This window comes from Meleagris gallopavo, chromosome 6 (genome assembly GCF_000146605.3).
Source record: "Meleagris gallopavo isolate NT-WF06-2002-E0010 breed Aviagen turkey brand Nicholas breeding stock chromosome 6, Turkey_5.1, whole genome shotgun sequence".
NCBI lineage: Eukaryota > Metazoa > Chordata > Aves > Galliformes > Phasianidae > Meleagris > Meleagris gallopavo.
The window spans coordinates 40,345,224-40,363,892 of record NC_015016.2 but is presented as its reverse complement, the minus strand read 5'-3'; the positions used below and the strand labels follow the sequence as shown (position 1 = coordinate 40,363,892).

Sequence of the window (18,669 nt, the reverse complement as noted above, 5' to 3'; positions counted from 1 at the left end):
ATGAGTGGCATTTATTGAAACTTTGGATATTGCACTGGACATAATAGAGGGAGGTATAAGGGCACCTGGTGGGCCTCTGGGAATATACAGCCCAGGGCTTGGAGTCTGCTGGGAAGCAGCAGTACCCAGGAGAAGACAAAAGGCGAGGGCTGGAAGTGGAAGTGGGTGGAAATGGCACTGAGGGGACTCCAAGCACACATGAAGACACACGAATGCAAGGGGCTGCTGGTGAGAAAGCTGTGTGAGCAGATGGAAGGCAGGGACATCACAGAGCAACAGGTGGTGACATCATCAAGCGAAGGACTGTGACCACACCACCCTCGCTGAGTACCTTTGGGTGTGGGCAGAGCCTGGTCCAGTTTGTTCGTCCTGGACTCCTGCTGAGCGTGTGCGCGAGGCTTGGAGGTGGAACGAGCGTTTGGCTTGAGTGTTGGGTTGTGCTTTGGGGACTGTGGGCAGCAGCTCACAGTGCCCATCTGTACAGCCATCACCTGCATTTCCCTGGCCTGCTTGGCTCAGGCAGCCGGGGTCCTACGAGGCGCACATACATCAGCTGAGGTGAGCTGAGTGGGGACACATCTCCCAGGGTGGCAATGGGGTGAGCGCTGGGACATGGGGAGCTGCCAGGGCCAGAGTCTGACCCTCTGGGAGTATGGGGAATGGGGCGGCCCAGGCTTGGGGCCAAGAGGGGCTCCTGATGAGAGACTGGGATGTTTCTTCTGCCTCCCCCTGGGACAGCAACTGACAGTGGCCTCTCCCTCCTGCAGTGCGCAACTTTCATCACCGTGGTGCTGGTGAGGGGGGAGCAGATCCTCATCTTCAGACCCCAGCAGGCCACAGTGTGAACATCATGGCAGCAGAGCAGGCATGGCTGTGTCCGATCTGCCGTGATGAGCGAAGGGATGTGGCTTACGCGGTACCTTGCTGCCACGAGTTTTGTCTGGGCTGCATCCTGCGGTGGGCCAAGCAGAACAACAGCTGCCCGCTCTGTAGGACAGTCATGACTGTCATCAGGGTTGCTGAGTGGGACAACGATGAAGACCTGGATTTCATGATCTGGCCCCCAGCACAGCCCGTACCCGCCTGCTTCCAGGCAGGCATCGCTCCTGGCTACAGCCCCCGCAGCTCTTCGCCATCTCCTTCACTGTCCCCTTTACCATCCCCGCTGCCCTTTCTGCTGTTGCAAGAGGAGTGGGAGAATGAGGAGGCAGAAGAGCAGGATGCTCAGGAGGCAGATGAAGAGGGGGCTGAGGAAGCACAGGAGCAATGGGCTGAGGAGGCAGAAGAGCAGCAGGCCAAGGAGGAGGATGAAGAGGAGGCTGAGGAAGTAGAGGAGCTGCAGGCTGAGGAGGCAGAAGATGAGCCTACAGTGGGCGGTCTCCTGCCTGAGATCTGGGCAGCTCTGTTCAGGCAGCACCAGCAGATCCTGGACCCTGTGCTGCCCTGGCTGCGACAAGAGCTGAGAGTCATCTTTGGGGGACAGTGGTGGCCAGCACTGTCAACAGAGAGCATCATCCTGAATGCTCTGTGCAACGCTGGGCTGGATAGCGAGGCCCTGGTCCAGGAGGTGTGGCCTGTCCTGGAGAACAGAGCAGAGGCACTCATCCAGGGACTCATTGACACCATTGTGTGCCAGTGCGGTGAGGAGGCCCTCAGGCAGCTGGACCTCCAGGATGCTGATGTGTCCAGGGAGCAGCAGGACGGCCCTGTGGCCGCTCCTAGCCCCGCAGCCTCCCCACAAGTGACCCTCACCTCACGGCCCGCAAGTCCCAACACACAGGACCGGCCCAGCACACCAGAGGCTGTCCATGGCTGCCCCAGTCACTGCCCCGTTGTGCGCATCCTGAGGGAACCGGAGAAGCCCAATGAGGAGATGGAGCAGGGCACAGCAGCAGGTCCTTCTGCTCAGGGCAGTGGCTCCTCAGCTCCTGGCCGCTCACCTGGGGGGGCTCGGCATCCCCCCAAGAGAAGGGCCGACAGTGACTGTGATCCAGACCAGCCCTGCAAGAGGCTGCGCCGTCGGCGGCACTAGCAGCCACTTTAATTAAAAATAAAAATAGAAAAGATTGTTCCACAAAGTCTCAGTTTTACTCAAAACAGAGCTGGTGATCCATGCGCGCAGTGCTGCTTTCTCCCCCTCCGCCAACCATTGCCACCAAACCATCACGTTTATACAATTTATTCTATTTTGTCCTCACAGATCACAGAGTGCCTAAATAATTTGTTTTTTTCTGGGGAGAGATGATGAATACGTTAATGATCAACACTCTCCTCTACATAAATAAGAAAAAGAGGCAGATTTCAGAAGCCCTCCAAGAGATAACCGTAATGACCAATGTCATCACAGTGGCTATATTTGGGCTGCACACTGGGTGGTGAGACATTGTTCAAAACACACAAGAAACACTTGTGAGTATCCATTCATCCTGAGACCCTTTCATAGTGTCACCTCACAGCTTTAAATCAATGACAGTGAACAGTCCAACAACAATTAAAAAAGAAGCATGCAGACTTCTGACACAGAACAGCACTCAAAGTTGGTGTCACTGCTGAAAAGAGCCTGGCCACATCCACTGACTACCATCCATCAGATATTCATAAGCATTGATAAAATCCTCCCTCAGCACTCTCCATGATGAACAGCCCCAGGTCTCCCAGCCCTTCCTTACAAGGAAGATGCCCCAGGACCCTCATCATCAACTTTGAGGCTCTCCACTGGACTCGCTCTAGAAGTTCCCTGTCTTTCTTGAACTGAGAAGCCCAGAACTGGACGCCATACTCCAGTTGTGGCCGCACGTAAAGGAGAGTGGAACCATCACCTCCCTTGACCTGACAGCCATGCACTTTTTAATGCACCGCAGGATTCCACTGGCCTTCTGGGCAACATGTGGGCATACTCCATGGCCAATCTGAATATCAAGGTTCTTCTCTGCAGAGCTCATAATGCTAATAATATGGTATCAAAATGCAGAAAGCCACATACTAATATCATGTTTCTAAAAAAATCATATTCCACGCTATGGAACAGGATATGCAAAATCCAAAGCCAAATGTGAACAACAGAAGGAGACATTCCAGGGCTAAGCGAACTGAAAGAAATCTACTGGTGACAGAGTGCTTCATGAATGTGTAGTGTACAGAACATATATAACTCACTGGGAGAGCTGCAGGGAAATCTTCCCCAAAGTTCTCAAGCAAGGCTAGTATTTAACAAACATATTTTTGGCATACAATGGCAATGAGGCAGTGATTATTTCATTCTTTACTCTCTAACAGTCAATACATAGGTGGTACACAGCATGTGCTTAGATATCTATCATTTAAAATTCTCCTCCTACTACCATTTTTCTTCACCAAATAAAAGGGAAGGTATTTCTCTAATTGAGTCTGATCCCAGCAATTTACTCTCCTTTAAATTAAGAAAGCATAAATATACTTCACTGAAATTGAAGTAGCTTCTTCTCATAACACAGCTCTCCTACTTAAACCTGTTGTGCAGTATGTCCTGCTATATTTCCTTACAGCTTTATACATATGGAAATATTTTTTCTTTTTTAAACACACTTATCCTTCCCAAGACAATTCAGGCATTTGAATTGAACCAAAAATAATTGACCTTTTCTCCTGTCTTCTCACAGTCTAAAATGAACCTTTTCCTTCCTTCCCTGAAGCCCTTCTAAACATCCCAAAGGAACCCCTGGTAGCCACAGCAGAAAGAAAGGGAACTTTGACATGGGCCTTGTAAGGGGGCAGCCTGGGAACACCTCTTCTTTCTTTAGAAGATCTAAACTGTCTTGTGGTTTATGGATAGTAGTCCTAGAAAATTCTATCTTTTTTTTCTTCTCATCTTTGTGAAGATCTCAGGTTTGAAGTTGGTGAAGCAAGCAAGCAAATATAGGGTATTATGTAAGGGTATTATGTGACTTATCCTAGAGCAGTCAGTGTGAATCTTAATAGTGACAGGCAATACAGGATCTAATTGAAAGCATATACATACATGATTTGAAAGCTGGTGGAGAGTAAGGATCAAGAAGTACTGAGCACCTGAAATTCCAGGTACAATTAACAGTTCATCTGCTTAGCATCTACTGAAAAAAATGTATTCTACTTCATAAGAAGCTCAATTCCTAAAGGCCTAGGTCCTAGGCTGGTTTGTTTCTGTACTGATCAGATAAAAAGAAGAATGTGTTGGAAACCTACATATAGCAGAAGGAAGAACCAGCACAATAGTTTGGAGTTTAGAATAAAAGCTTGGCCAACAGGCTTCTAAATTTCACGTTGTAAGTTGGCAAATGTCTGACTTGAATGATATTTGAAAGTGAAAAGACACTCAGAAAATGGATTCTGGAAAATTATTCTTGGTTTAGGCTTTCTCTGCTTATATATCAAAGGATACTCTTCCTAGCAGCTGCATATCAATCTGTTCTTTCTGCTTTTTACATGCCCTAAGAAATATTTTAGGATTGAATTATCTGTCAGTTTTGGGTAGCCTGGATCTCTAGTGCAGATGATATGCAGCCACTTTAAAGACATCAAGCAGAGAAGATTGCACACATTATGAATGGATGATCAAAAAAGTGTGCCTAGAGAATGAGACAGAGCAGTATTTGCAGTCTTATTTTTTATTTCAGAACCTGAGGATGTGTCTAACCAGGAGTGCCCATAGCCAGATGTATCATCATCTCACAAAAAAGAGCTGAAGAAACACAAAAAATATGAGACAGACAATGTTCACGAATACAAAAGCTTTTGTATGAAGTTCTTACTTGAAAAGTTGTGAACTGTTTAGAGTAGACAGAAGAGAGACACAAGGAAATAAAAGACAGTACAAAACAGCAAAGAAAGGGTGAGCCTTCCTTGCTTTTACTCCATGCAGGGGAAAAACCAAGTCACAAGATATCTGAAAGACAGGAAAGAAGTAATTTTTAAAGTTTTCTTTTGAATAAAATAGGAAGTAATTAAAATGTGGAATTTTTTGCCACAGGTCATCTCAGAGATCAAATGCTAATCAGATTCACAAGAAGATTGGACACACAAGCATATAATGGGGACATTCATGAGAAATGGTACAGGCTGGGATACAACAGTGTATGCTGCAGGGCATAAGTCCTTAATCAACTCTAAGGAATTAGAAGCCAGGCTATTATAAGCAGTTATCCTGGCAGACAGAGAAATAATGATAATTTATTTATAGTGCTTTTGACGAAAATATAGGGGGAGGATATAAACACAACAGAAAATATGAATAGAACTAGTAAAAATACAAATGAATCAAATATGATGACCTAAGAATACAAAAACTGAACTTTCTTTTAAGGAAAGAAAAGAGCTGAAATAACAGTTCATTGGCCAGAAAGAGTGACTTTGAGGTTAAGCCCAGGAAGGTGCATATATGAGGCGGCAGAAAAAATGTTCCAAATTTGCAAGTGGAATAGAAAAAGCTTTGTAATTATAGAGAGGGTGTAAACAGAACTGCAGCATATTGAATAAATGAATTATGTTTTTTATTAAAACAAAAATTACAAGTGAACCAAATTATGGGCCAGATGCAATATTGATACTTAAAAGTTTTATTAACATAAGATCTTCTCTGAGGGATTCAGTTTGCCTCATTCATTTGCTATTTGTACTTTCTCATTCTGAGCCTTGATGTGGTTCAATTCTTGCACAGGCAGAAGGTAACAGAGAAACAATCCTTTCCCAGCAGCACTGAAACTTATTGATAGGAAAGGCTGATGAAACTTGAATTATGTTTTTGTGCACAGAAATGATCACTCCACAGGGTTGTTAACATTATACCTTTTAACCTTATCCACTAAATTCTCAAAGAGCGAAGTCAAGAAGAGAAAACTGGACACAGATTTTCTTTCTCACAAGGAAAATGTGATGAACAGATTCCAACTGCAAAGTATGCAGTGTTATTAACTATCCCTAATCTGAATTCTGCATATACTGATGGACAATCTGTTGATTGCTGTTGTGCACTTCTTCATTATCCCAGCATGACTTCAGATGTGTCCATTAGCAGGGTCCACAGCCAAGCATGGTTACAGCTGTCATGCAGCTACAATATAGGTTTTGTTGGGGCCCTAAGAGCCAGAGCCTGAGCTTAAAACCCGATCCTGGGTGAACAGGGCAAGAGGACTCACTGAGTCTATGGCCATCACAGGGAACTGACTGAGCAGAACAGGCACAGTGTCTCCCAGCTTCCATCAGCTTCCAACAGTTTGCAGGTCAATAATTTCCTGCACCAGAAATGGTACCATAGATGTAACAGCCCATATTATTTTTCCTTGCATAAATTGATGTAATTCCTCTAGAAGTCCTTATAAACACCTGACACCCACAACATGTGCAATGAATTACACTACTTAGCTTCCTCCATATCATCTGAGTTCCTTGAAAAAGCAAATATACACGTACATTTGTGTAGATAAATGACTGCTGAATTCTTATGAGCAATTGAGAACAGGCCTTGATCTGCTACTGCTATAGAGTATCAGCTGATTTGAACACTTTGCTACTACCACACATGCAAATATCACATTTCAGGCTCAGAGATAGAAATAAAAGGATTCTTGGAAAGAAATGATACAATTCCCTTTGTTTTCGTAAAATCTGGCAGCCAAAATGCTGAGCAGATAAAAGCAAAAGTAAAGGGCATAATGTAAGTAGAAATGTTATTGTGAACACCAGGGACTAAACAAGCAAGGCAGTCATAGAGTCAGCACCATTTATCACCACAAAAAGACTCAGCACTCCCGTTTCTATGGAAAAGTTATTCTGTTAGCTTTCTACCCATTATGATAAATATGACACAATGATTATGCACAAATACCCTTTCCAAACATAATTATGCTCTCATGATAAAGAAACACAATTTGTCAGTCAGAAAATATTTAAGGTATGGTTGGAACAGAATTATCCTATTGATAATGCACATAACTGGGAAATGCTCAGTCACTCTGTGGATTATACAGAAAATTTGAGAAGTAATACTGCAGTACTGGGACAGATAGCCATATCAAGAGAGTATCATTTACTGCTGGTACCAAAATGCAGGCACATTTTTCCCCGTTTCTGTGCAATGGGAATGTACTCATGTGGGATTACAATACTGTGCCCTTACACCTCTGTCACATTGCCTTTTGAAGAGCAGGAAAACTTGCCCCATCCTAGAATATTTTTTCTTTGGACAGAATGCATAGATTGAGAGAGTGGTTTTCAGACTCAGCTTTCTGGTGAGCTTGCTGCCAAAGCTAGCTCAGCATATGTGCTGTAGGACCCAGCTTAAGGCTTAGCTTGCAGCATACTTCCAGTCCATTCTTTAGTTTCTCCAAGCAACTTCAAGGTAATGTAGTCCCCAGTGTCTTGGAAGTGAAGTCACTCTTTTCCCCAATTGCTATCTGCCCACACCAGTGGTGCTCTACTGGCTTTGAAATGGTATGATAATGTAATAAGGAAACTTCAATTCTCCTCATGCCTCCATGTTCTTTTGTTTTCCTTTTTTTTTTTTAATTTGAAATATCTATTTAAAAACTACCTGTGTGTGGAACAGTCAGCTTATTGAATACACTTGAGCTGCTGTGATTATTTGGATGGGGTATAAAGAGGTATGTTCCATGCTTTCAGGAGAACACTGATTAAGCAGGTTTCTCATGGAGTTAATGTCCTAACCGTAGTTAAAAAGGCATCTCACCTTCCCATGTTTTTTTCTGTTTAGAGCCCATCTTCAGCAGCTGGATCACTCCATCGTACCATGGATGCTTACAGTGCATGTGTAAGGCATAACATTACTCTCCTTCTGTTCATTTTTCCAGGGCATCCCATGAAATAACATGATGACATTACCCTGTGATTTACGACTGTTCCCTTTTGCTTCTCATATCTCTCCACTGCAGAGTGCAGTAAGCTAACCTTCTGCTCTGTTGTCTCAATGCAATTTCCCTTATCACCTCATGGGAGCTAAGTCCATATCTTCTTCATAAGCCTTTGATTCTGCTTTAAATAACAATCTTCAGATTGACTTTACAAAAAGTGCACTGTGCTCCCTGCTGTCAATACAATTTGGTTCTGTAAATAGATGTATTATGATACACTTAGTAGAAAATTGTTAACAGTGCAAGAAAACATTTGCCTAAACTGTCAATTGTCCACCTGAAGGGAGCCTGAAAATAAGAGACATCTGTATTTATTTTTGTACTGTATCACAATTTGAGTCAAAAGTACTGTTATTTCTTTCTCTTGATTAAATGGGCTCACAGAGTGCCTGTTAATGGAAATTAAATAATGTACTGTATGAGAGAGGAGAAGGTTGCTGAGATAGAAATAAGTACTTCTGGTGAAAAAAAAAAAAGTCCTTAATATCCATGTCTGTATGCCAAATAAAGTATTCATGTGAAATTTGCCTGATGCATTTGCAAGGAGTTCTCACAAGACAAGGCAGTTGGAAACACAGACCAAATCTCAGCTAAGGGTGAGGGGTTCTTTAAGGCCCAGTACCCAGTCAGTCTGTTACAGCCACTACGAAGCAGTGCACACTGGTAAATAACCACACCGTAATCACAAAATGGCTGCATTATCATATAAAACTGCAGTGTTCTAATGCTCTAATAAATAGTTATAAGTCACATCCATTATCAAAATTTTAAATACATCATTCAAAATACCTGATATTAAATTATAGGATGTGCTTAATTCCATCTTTTGGCTACTTGCTCTCAATGTAAAATTATCTCGTGTATTTTGTCCGGTGATGAATGTATATGTAGAGGTAACACATATGAAATACATTTATATGAATAAGTTTTACTGTATGCGTTTTCCACAAAAAAGACCAAAAACAAAGTCTTGCCTCCATTCTTAGATTCATCTGTGATGGATGTGAAGGAACACTAGAAGGCAAAATAGGCATTTCGCAAAAGCACTGCATATGCTGCATCTTTTCTGCTTCTACAGCTGACATTACAGCACCATTGTATAACCATGGTACTGAATCTAAAAAATATCATGAAAGTTCAAACAAGGGATATCAGAGGACAATTTCCAGTGAAAATGTTTTGATACGAATCCAGAGTACCTTCAATGAGGTCATGCCAGGGTTCACACTGGGATACTATAAAATGCCATTTATTAATGGGGTCACATGTTCAAAAAAGACACTGTTAACACTGTGTTACCACTGTCAAGGTCACAAAATACTCATAAAATCATCACTTGTAATGCTACGCTTTTTTCCAGTCAAGCAGCAGTGCTCCAAACTGAAGTGTTGCTCTCCTTAGTTCTAAAACGGCTGCAGTGAACAAAAACTGGTAATGCTCACATACTCTTTCATAGAATCATAGAATCATAGAACAACAGAAGGGCTTGTGTTGGAAAGGACCTCAAGGATCACCAAGTTCCAACATCCTTGCCAAAGGCAGGGTTGCCTGCCACTTGATCAAGTACTCAGTGAGATTGCCCATGGCCCCATCCAATCTGGCCTTGACAGCCAGGGATGGAGCATTCACAGCCTCTCTGGGCAGCCTGTTCCAGCATCTCACCACTCTCCCAGTAAAAACCTTTCTCTTGACATCTAATCTAAATCTCCCCTCCTTTCATTTAAAACCATTCCCCCTTGTCCCATCACTATCTCCCCATATAAAAGTTGTTTTCCACATATTTATAAGCTGTCCTTACATATTGGAGGGCCTCAATGATGACTCCCCACTGCCTTCTCTTTTCCAGGCTGAACAAGCCCAGTTCCTTCAGCCTGTCTTCACAGGAGAGGTGCTCCAGCCCTCCCATCATCTCTGTGGTCCTCCTCTGGGCCCTCTCCAAAAGCTCAACATCTTTCCCCAGACTTAGATGCAGTACTCCAGGTGGGGCCTCACAAGGGCAGAACAGAGGGGATGATCACCTCCTTTTCAGCCAAAGGACAATTCGAATTCTAAATTTTCTGACTAGTTTAAAGCCTTAAACTTCTGCTAGATAACACAAGTGACAGGTTGGGCAAATCAGTTTTAGTATGCATCACAGCAAGTTCCACTGAAAGCTTTATCAGCTACTTATAAGTGCCTGAGGAGAAGGTTGATAAAAACAGCTACGCAGAAAGATTAAATATATTCCCCACGCTGACATTCATATTGACTCAGAGCTCACAAAAACCTCACGAAGTATTAGCTGCAAAGCAGTATCCATCCAGTCTGCTCTTTAAACAGATTACGTGTCATTCTGTCAATCAGGACCTTTCATCAGAAATAAAACAGGTAGAAGTGAGAACGTACAGAAAATTCCCTTGCCTCAAAATTTGCTGCTTTTACAATCACTACAAACAACTACTACATGAAAGGTCACAGAAAGAATGATATTTGGATGAATGGGCTGTAGACTGCAGCAATGAACATTTGTGTTTGTCCTGGTAGCTTACGATACTGTGTGCCAAAGGAGCAGAGGAACACAGAAGGTCTCATATTCCTACTCTTACTAGTTGGCAGTAAATGGTGCAAGTAGAATGCCTGGTAACATCTATTTGCAAACACGTACATATCAGCCAAAAAGTAAATGGATATAAAGGCTCTGTAGAAGTTACCCACTTCAGTGCTTCTCAGGATTTTTTTTACCACTTGCTCATCGCATCTTAGATGACACATTTGCTGAACAATTAAAAAAAAAAAACAACAAACCAGTTAGCAGAACATGGAGCAAAATATAAGTAAAGAAGTGAATAAAAATAATGGTCAGTGAATATAAACAGGTTGTCTCCATATATGAGAAAAAGGTATGGCAAAATCTATTTTTCTCTGCTTAAAGTTTGGCTTTTTCTTCCAATAAAAAAAGTCTGAGAAGCAATGGCATAGCCTATTGTTCTGACCTAAACTTTATGTTGGTCTTATTTGCTCTGATCTCAAAGGGTTCCACTGATGGACATTCTGCAACTTCCACAAGCAAAGCTCAAAGCAAGCTAGTGCTCTGCTGACAAGTAATCTGTTGGTCAGAGTGTGGCTCCTGTGATTCACTCATTTAGCAGATTCATAAGAAAATGAAATAAAATAATGTAAAAACCATGTATGTTTCACACACTCAATCTTCTCTGCAGAACTTTAATTTGTAGAGAGGAATTAACAAAGAATAATTAAAATCTAAACATAAAAGAATGAAACATTGAAAATCATTGGTCCTTAAGACAATATCAATGACCTTACTCAACCCTGCCCTGAAAGTCTACAGAAAGGTGGTACTAGAAAGCTAAATCACTCAAGGACTAGCATTTTCTTATACTGTGGCATTATGAGATACTATGATACAATCCTTTCACATTTGCAACTTTTGAATCAGATCTTTATTTATCCACAAGGAAGTGAAAGGAATTTTTGCAGTATTATTCTAGTATCTATTTGTAGATAGCAGAGAAAAATGACTGTTACAGCTGCACAGCTGGCTAAACCTGTTCAGAAAAGGCTTGGCATGGGAGGAGGAGTAACGCTGTACCTCAGGAATTAGGGATCACATGCTCCTGTTATTGGCACATGAAAACGTGAAGAAAAATATTACAAAATCTTCCTTCAACTCTTAAGAGTGAGCCAACATGTCCATCTGGTATGCCAGGCTCACATAAGGATACGTGTGCTGCAGTTTAGGCGCTGCCATGAAGTGCAAACAAAGGTGTGGTATGTAGGCGGTAGGCACTGTCAGCAAAAAAGCAATTTGCTCCATGGTAGTACTGTTCCTTGGGAAACCTCTAACGAGGTAGCAAAAGCAGCATAAATAATCATCTCTGGAACAAATTTTGTGCTATGAAACCAAGTCCCTTACAATCCAGAGAATACAGCCAATCCTGTCTGATTACCTGAGAGCGTCCATCACCTTTTTTTTACTGACTTGTAAAATCAGCAATGACTTTCTTGTATAGAGCCTGGGGAGGGACAAGATGAATGGGCTGCAGATTCCTCTGTGGAATTCCTCATCCTGGAGTTTCATTTTTCCTTCCTGTCCAACACAGTCCTGGTGCTTTGACTGGAGCAGTCTGTGAAAGACAGATTATATCAGCATGGTTTCAACATACATTTGCTTGTTGTGTGCACATGAATGGAGATTCCTCATCCTGGAATTCATTTTTCCTTCCTGTCCAACACAGTCCTGGTGCTTTGACTGGAGCAGTCTGTGAAAGACAGATTATATCAGCATGGTTTCAAAATACATTTGCTTATTGTGTGCACGTGAATATGAATTAATAATACTTAAAAGTGCTTCAGTGCTAGTGGAATCTAAAACTGGTGGAAGCAAATGTTGGACATGCAATGATTCTCTGCAGGGAGCTAAAGACATTCTTTTATATCAAAAACACGATAATTTTCTATCAGTTTAGCTTGCTGGACATGAGATAAAAGATAACAAAACAGCTAGTAATTAAATATGGTTAGGAGGCAAATTATTAAATATAAAAAATATATTTTTTAATAATCCTCTGAAACAAGGCTTGTCACGTTTAACTAAAGGCTGACCTTCATGCTGCATAACCTTCGTTTGTGAACCTCAAGTAATAAAAAAAAATTCCTTCTTAAGCAAACATGCTAATGTCCTCAGATGCTGATTAATTACAGAGAAAATTCTCTCAAGCATCAGATTATTTTGTTATCTGAAGTTGTTCTTTGGCATATTTCTGTGTAAAGGTAACCAAGAGCACAATACAGTGCAGATGCCTCCTTGTTACCTTACCTAGTAACTCCAGAAACTAGCACTACCTTGTAAGGAAGACTAGCACAATTACCTATGTTATGGACAAAATGAAAATAATTTCAATTTTCAAAATCATGCAGCTTCTAATGACCATTTTAAATTATTCCTTATTCCACATGAGAAATGTCTAGCCTAGAGAATTATCATATTAGCCTTACACTGTGGGATAATTAGAAGCTAAATGCAACAGCCCCAAAAAGAAAAGAACTTCTTCCAGCATATATTCTTCAGAGGATCGTTTGAAGAATTTGTATGGCAAACTGACCTTGTGCAATGCATTGATATTTTTCAAATACACTGGTATTTTTTCAGTCTGATGTAGTCAGTGTGTAACCCTCATACCCTTGAAAAATGTCTTACCTAAAATCAAAGTAACTATTCAGAGCAATGTCATAAAATCCAAACCATGTGTCAATTCAAACAACTACTGCTACAGTACAAACCTTTTAACCAGGATTTTTTTTTATCCAGGGCATCTCCCTGGATGCTAATTTAGAGCAATTATACTTAATGATAGTGAGACTACTTAGCAGAGATGCATTCATTCAGTGACACAGGGAGATTAGTATTAGCAAGCTTTTAAATCAGCATGAAATGCCAAACTTCACTTCCATCATGTACAGAGATCCCAGCATTAATAAGGAAATAAATGCCAAAGAAAAATTAAATGCTGTGAGTAATCTCCTTACTGCCGTATTTTTTCTTTGTTGGTACTTTATGCCACAGTGATTCTTTTCAGAAACTTTTTTGCCTCTCCTTATCAGGATAGCTGTTTAATTGCCTTGGCTGTCTACCAGTACAGAGCATTCTGCTGAATTAATGTTGAGATTTGCTGAGCTTTACCCACACAGATGAGCAGATGTGGCATTCCTGCAGGACTTTCAGTAAGAAAAACAAAGCTCATGCATTGAAGAGTATCAGTTAAAGCACTGAAGGAGATGCCTTGCAGATATTATTAATTCCTTAGTGTACCAGACTATCTGTCTTTTCAATTTTAAATCACTGCTACAAATCACTGTTGGAAGAAATTTCTGTCTCATTTATGTGAAGTGATTATCTCTGTATAAGATGGATGTGAGAATTAAGGTATAGAAAATAAGAAAATAATTTAAAAATAATTTAGAAGTCCAAAATAAACAAGAAGAAATGGCTAAGTCATCATTAAAAATGCCCAGAAAGTAGGCTAGCTTTTTTTTTTCGTCTTTTTTTTTTTCAACCATCAATATAACATCAATTCAAATTACTCTAGGAATAAGGGCACAAACTCAATTTCCGTTTATCCCTGCAGGTTATCTTTGTGCCACATAAACAGAGGAAGAGATGTCTACTGGAAGAAAAAAAATATAAAAAGAAAGAAGAATAAATTATTTCTAGAAAAGAACTAATGAACAGTTAATTAGTATCCTTTCTTTCAGCAACCTATGCATAATTTCAAGACCTAAAGCAAAGCCTGGCTGTTCCTTTAGAGATTTCTGGGGTGTGCAAGAACAGGATGGTCCTCTTTGCAAGGTCTGTGCCTAAACACAATCCCTTTTCTGCTGAGTTTTGCACCTGCTGCAGCAATCCCCTTTATTCCCCACTTGCCTGTTTTCAAATCAGAGGGCTGTGCTGCTCACTCTTGACTTGGATATACTCAGCTAGCCCAGGACAACATTTCACAAAAGGGAACTTAGTAGTAAGGCTTTCTTGCAGAAAAATCATTACTAGTGACATTTCCAATTTGGTTTATTTCAGATAATGTGAAGGAATGGAAGGAAGAGGTACAGCATCTAGGTTTTGTTTTGTGCTTCATGAACCCCAGAGTTTTCCTCTGTTGTGCTATGTTTTTCATGTTCCTTTTCTCGCTGACTAAACTCTTCCAGTGACAATATGGAATTTCCTTCCTCTACAGAGAAAACTTCCTGTCTTTTGGCATATTTTGGAGCAAACATGTAGGCCTATTTCTCAATTGTTCAGTGCAGCTCTTACAGGACCACTTCCTTGCTCAGATAATGGCCTCAGCTTGCTGGCTAAATCATAGCAAGAAGTTTTTAAATTAAGTTGAGGATAGAAACAAGCTTTTGCTATAAAGACAGATTTCTGTGTGATACTTTCTTCAGTGGATGAGTGGGATTATTCTCTACCCCGCTCCCCAATCTCTGAGAAGCCAGCTGTATGCACCTAAGCCATTTGTTATATTCCCTTGTTTCTTCACAGCTTCTTTTAGGACCTGTGTTCTGCTGGATTGCTCCCAAGAAGAAATATACACCTTGGCACATCAGTTCCAGAAGCTGTAAAAGTGTAATGAACTGAACAGAAAACAGTACTTGAGTAAAAACACAAATTCCAGCCTTCTTTCCTCTCCCTTTCCACGCCAGATCTAAATTCCCTGCAAAGCACACACAGATCTTATCTCTGGAAAAGAGTCCTGAAGACTGAAATATTACACAGCTTCCCCACTTGTCTGTACCATCTTCCTTTCACTGCATCGTCAGTGTTCTGCTGCCCTCCTCACCACTCCCTCCACAAACATCAGTGTCTCCTTCTATGAAGAAGCAAGAGTCTCCCTGCACACGGCTTCTGAACTAGCAGATGCTCCAATCACAAATTTCTAAACCTGTTTTTATATATACATAACCTGCCCTTGCTAGTTTTGACAGGCAAAAGAAACTAAACTGAAAACAATACTGAAAACTTGGCCACACTCAATGTGTGTAATGTAGTGACTTACAAAAACGGTGTGTGTTACTCAAATTGTATTTCAGAATAGTTACGGCATCCAAATGCCCCAGAGAAGTTCCCAGACTTTCCTCCCTCCTACAAATTATGCAAAATATCTTGTAAAGTAGGAAGGCAGGTATACAAAAGACAAGTATGAAATCTGAATATAAACTATGTAGGATCTCCCGAGTATTTTCTTCATCTCAGCTTCTAAAATTCCTAACAAGCTGTTAATAATGTAAAGAATTTCAAACGATGAACAAAGTGCATGTTGCTTGCAAAAAGAAAAAGTGATTTATTATTCATAAGAAGATCTAGCACATAAGTACTAGATGTCAACTCCCTGCTAGCTCGGGCCATACTGACAGGTTGCTGGGAGTACACATCATTTTTCTCCCTAGTCCGATTTGGTTTGATTTCATTCATCTTGGTTTGATTTCATTCATAATTGACAAATCCATTTACTTTTTCTATTTGCAATAAAATACTGTGCAAACAAAATTTGGGAATACATACATGCAGAAAATCCTATATCAACATGGACTGGCTGCCAGATTTGGAACTGATTCACTGATTAGTTTGAGAGTGATTAATTTAAATCCCTGATTTAAAAACAGCTTTGTGAAAAGAGAACTGGCAGTATAAATAGCACTTCAGACTCTTTGCTGTAAAGTACAATAGTGAAATATAAGGTGATGATGTTGAGGTGATAAATTTTTTAGCCCTTCTCACAATGAAAAATGATGATTGTTAACATATTTTCTGAGGAAAAAGTGACCAAAGCCCAGTGTTTTAATTCAGAGGAACAGGAAGAGATGGACAAATAGGATACAACAGATATATTTTTTACATACCTACATTTGGAAGTTCAGCATGCTGCATGTACACTATTTCTGGTCAGGACACAACAAGCTAAATTGCATTTTGGGCTCAGAAAATAAAAGAACTTCCTGTGGAGAATTCAGTGGTTTGTGGGTTTCAGTGGTTTGTGGGTTTCAGTGTATCTTGACTAGAGGCTTCTCCCAGCATTGCAGTGTCACACCTGGCACTTACCCTCTCCATACACCTCTGTTCAGTATGCACGCAAAACTCGTAGGAAACCTGTAGTCCAGGCCCTGCCATGGCTTCCCAGGCCAGTACACTGCTCTGATTGCTTTGTAATTCTCCAGTATAGGAGGGAGCCTACATAATGAACACACTAGTAACAAAATATCAGGACTAAAACTAGTAAACTTCTTCATACTATGGTTTGTTTTGAATGAAATTATGAAGAAAAGAGGTCACAGCATTTTAAAATGTTCTTTTGAATAGATTTAGAAGAAAACAACCCTAGGAGATCTTTTTTCTTTTATTTTTTTTTAAATTAGGATTACAGCTGCATATTTCCCCTTGAACAGAATAAATACACATCCTCTTGCATCTTTGAACTGTTCCAATGTTGATTGTTTGCCTTGGGATACTGCCCTCTGATTCTGCTAAGTAAAATCCTTATTGCTTCCTTTCTCAAAGTAAAAATCATAGGAGTAAATTAATGGAAGCTCTCCTTGTTTTAATTTATGTACATATATAATATATAATGTACATATATGTATATATGGCCATTATCTAGTTGGCACTTTCATCCATTTACATCTGGCCAGACATGATGGAAGCTGACAGTTTTTCATAGAAAATGATAAACAGCCAACTGCAAAATACGTGTTTGGGTTTTTTCCATTCTCCTTTTCTTTTCAGAAAAAAAAACTGTAGGTGAAATTCAACACGCATGTAACTGTCCACTAAGACCAAGGATCCTGTGTTGCCCAGGCAAATTGCTCAGATATCTGGAAGGTGCACAGTCGGTGATTGATGTTCTCCTTGGTGAACTTATTTTGTGAAGTACTCTTGCAGCCCCTAGAAAATTCCACTCTAGTATTTCTTAGGGACATACGCAACATGAATAACAGTACAAGTTTGTAGCATTGCTCTGTCTTTCTAAGTACGAAAAGAAAATTGCCTCTTTTTCTTATTCAGTATTACAGGCTGCCTACAAAAGTGAAAAATGTAGCAATAACTCATCAGGATTTAGACGAGATTTCTCTTGTTTTACAGAAGTCAGGTGACACAGAGCTGACCTAAAGTGATTAACACTGTCTTAGATTATAATCAAATTAACAACTGAAGGGAGAAATCCTTCAGTTTACAGACCTCATAATTAGTCCCTCCTCAGCAACTCCACCTTGATTTGGAGTGAGTTGAACCCTGCTGGTGTAGAATCAGGGAGAATGGCTTCTGACTCCTTACTGCTTTCTGCCTAGGAAAAAAAAATATTATGATGTTAATACTTGACTAACAGGCACATATAATGGTCCAGTTTTGCAGGGCTTATTCACTGCTCTTCAAAGACATAAAAAGCACAATTTTTTGTTTCTTAAAAAAAAAAAAAGAGAGAGAGAGAGAGAGAAAAGAACAAGAAATTGTTTTGCAAAAACAACTTCTTCATTTTTTGAAATAAGCTCATGGCAATCTGTCTTCATTTTAAACTGTAAGGGAACTGGCTTGGGTCCTGGAATAGACTCTGGTTCCTTTTAAAACAGGGAAATAGTTCCTAAACACATTGAGCTGCTTTTTGGAGTTTATGAAGCAGAACACAAAACTAAGAGCTGGCAACACTTGATGGTTATGAGGCAGTTCTTACATGAGACTCCATTACAGGATCAGCTAACAATGTTTTCCAGCAGCTGGAAAATGGAATCATCTCCAGCCTGGGAATGAAAAATCTGTCTTTAAAATTATCTGCTTTGTACTCCAATGTACAATTAGTTTAAAATGGAAGCATAGCAGAACTGTGCTTTTTATTGAAGAAAGAAAATATGTTTTCTTTGTACAATGCTGCTGTGCCAGCTGAGCTGTAGCACATGGTGGAAAATGGGTCTAATCTGTGCTTTGCTCCATGTTTTGAAATAGCCAATTCTGCTCTTGTACATGGCGAAAACTGTCCTTGTATTTAAAGAGCACAAGGACAGAGATTGTGCTTCACTTTCTGGTGCAAAGAAGACGCTTTTCTTTTGCCTTCTGACTCGTGCTGGGCCCTCCCTGCCCTTACAGACACCGTTCCATTTCCCTCTTGCTCTTGCATGACTGGCTCTGTGGTATTTCCTTACAAAGGCACATTTGTTATCTGATGTAAATCCCCAAATGGTACTTCCTACTGTAATTTTGCCATCAGTTGGTTTCACAACTAAAGCATGGCCTATGAGGAGCTGTAAGACT

General features: G+C 40.7%; 1 protein-coding gene and 1 long non-coding RNA gene across 2 annotated transcripts; one reads left to right on the top strand and one right to left on the bottom strand.

Moving 5' to 3' along the window:
* On the top strand, positions 1-2,072 carry LOC109368421 (E3 ubiquitin-protein ligase Topors-like). The gene is made up of 2 exons (XM_019616797.1): positions 1-558; positions 768-2,072. Exon 2 carries the CDS (start codon positions 851-853, stop codon positions 2,030-2,032), a length of 1,182 nt encoding a protein of 393 aa, XP_019472342.1. The 5' UTR covers positions 1-558; positions 768-850; the 3' UTR covers positions 2,033-2,072.
* Positions 2,073-12,099: 10,027 nt separating this feature from the next.
* On the bottom strand, positions 12,100-17,712 carry LOC109368288. Its single transcript, XR_004160164.1, has 2 exons — positions 17,605-17,712; positions 12,100-12,139 (listed from the first exon to the last, which is right to left on the bottom strand). It is a non-coding gene; the product is annotated as an uncharacterized LOC109368288 (long non-coding RNA).
* Positions 17,713-18,669: the final 957 nt, after the last annotated feature.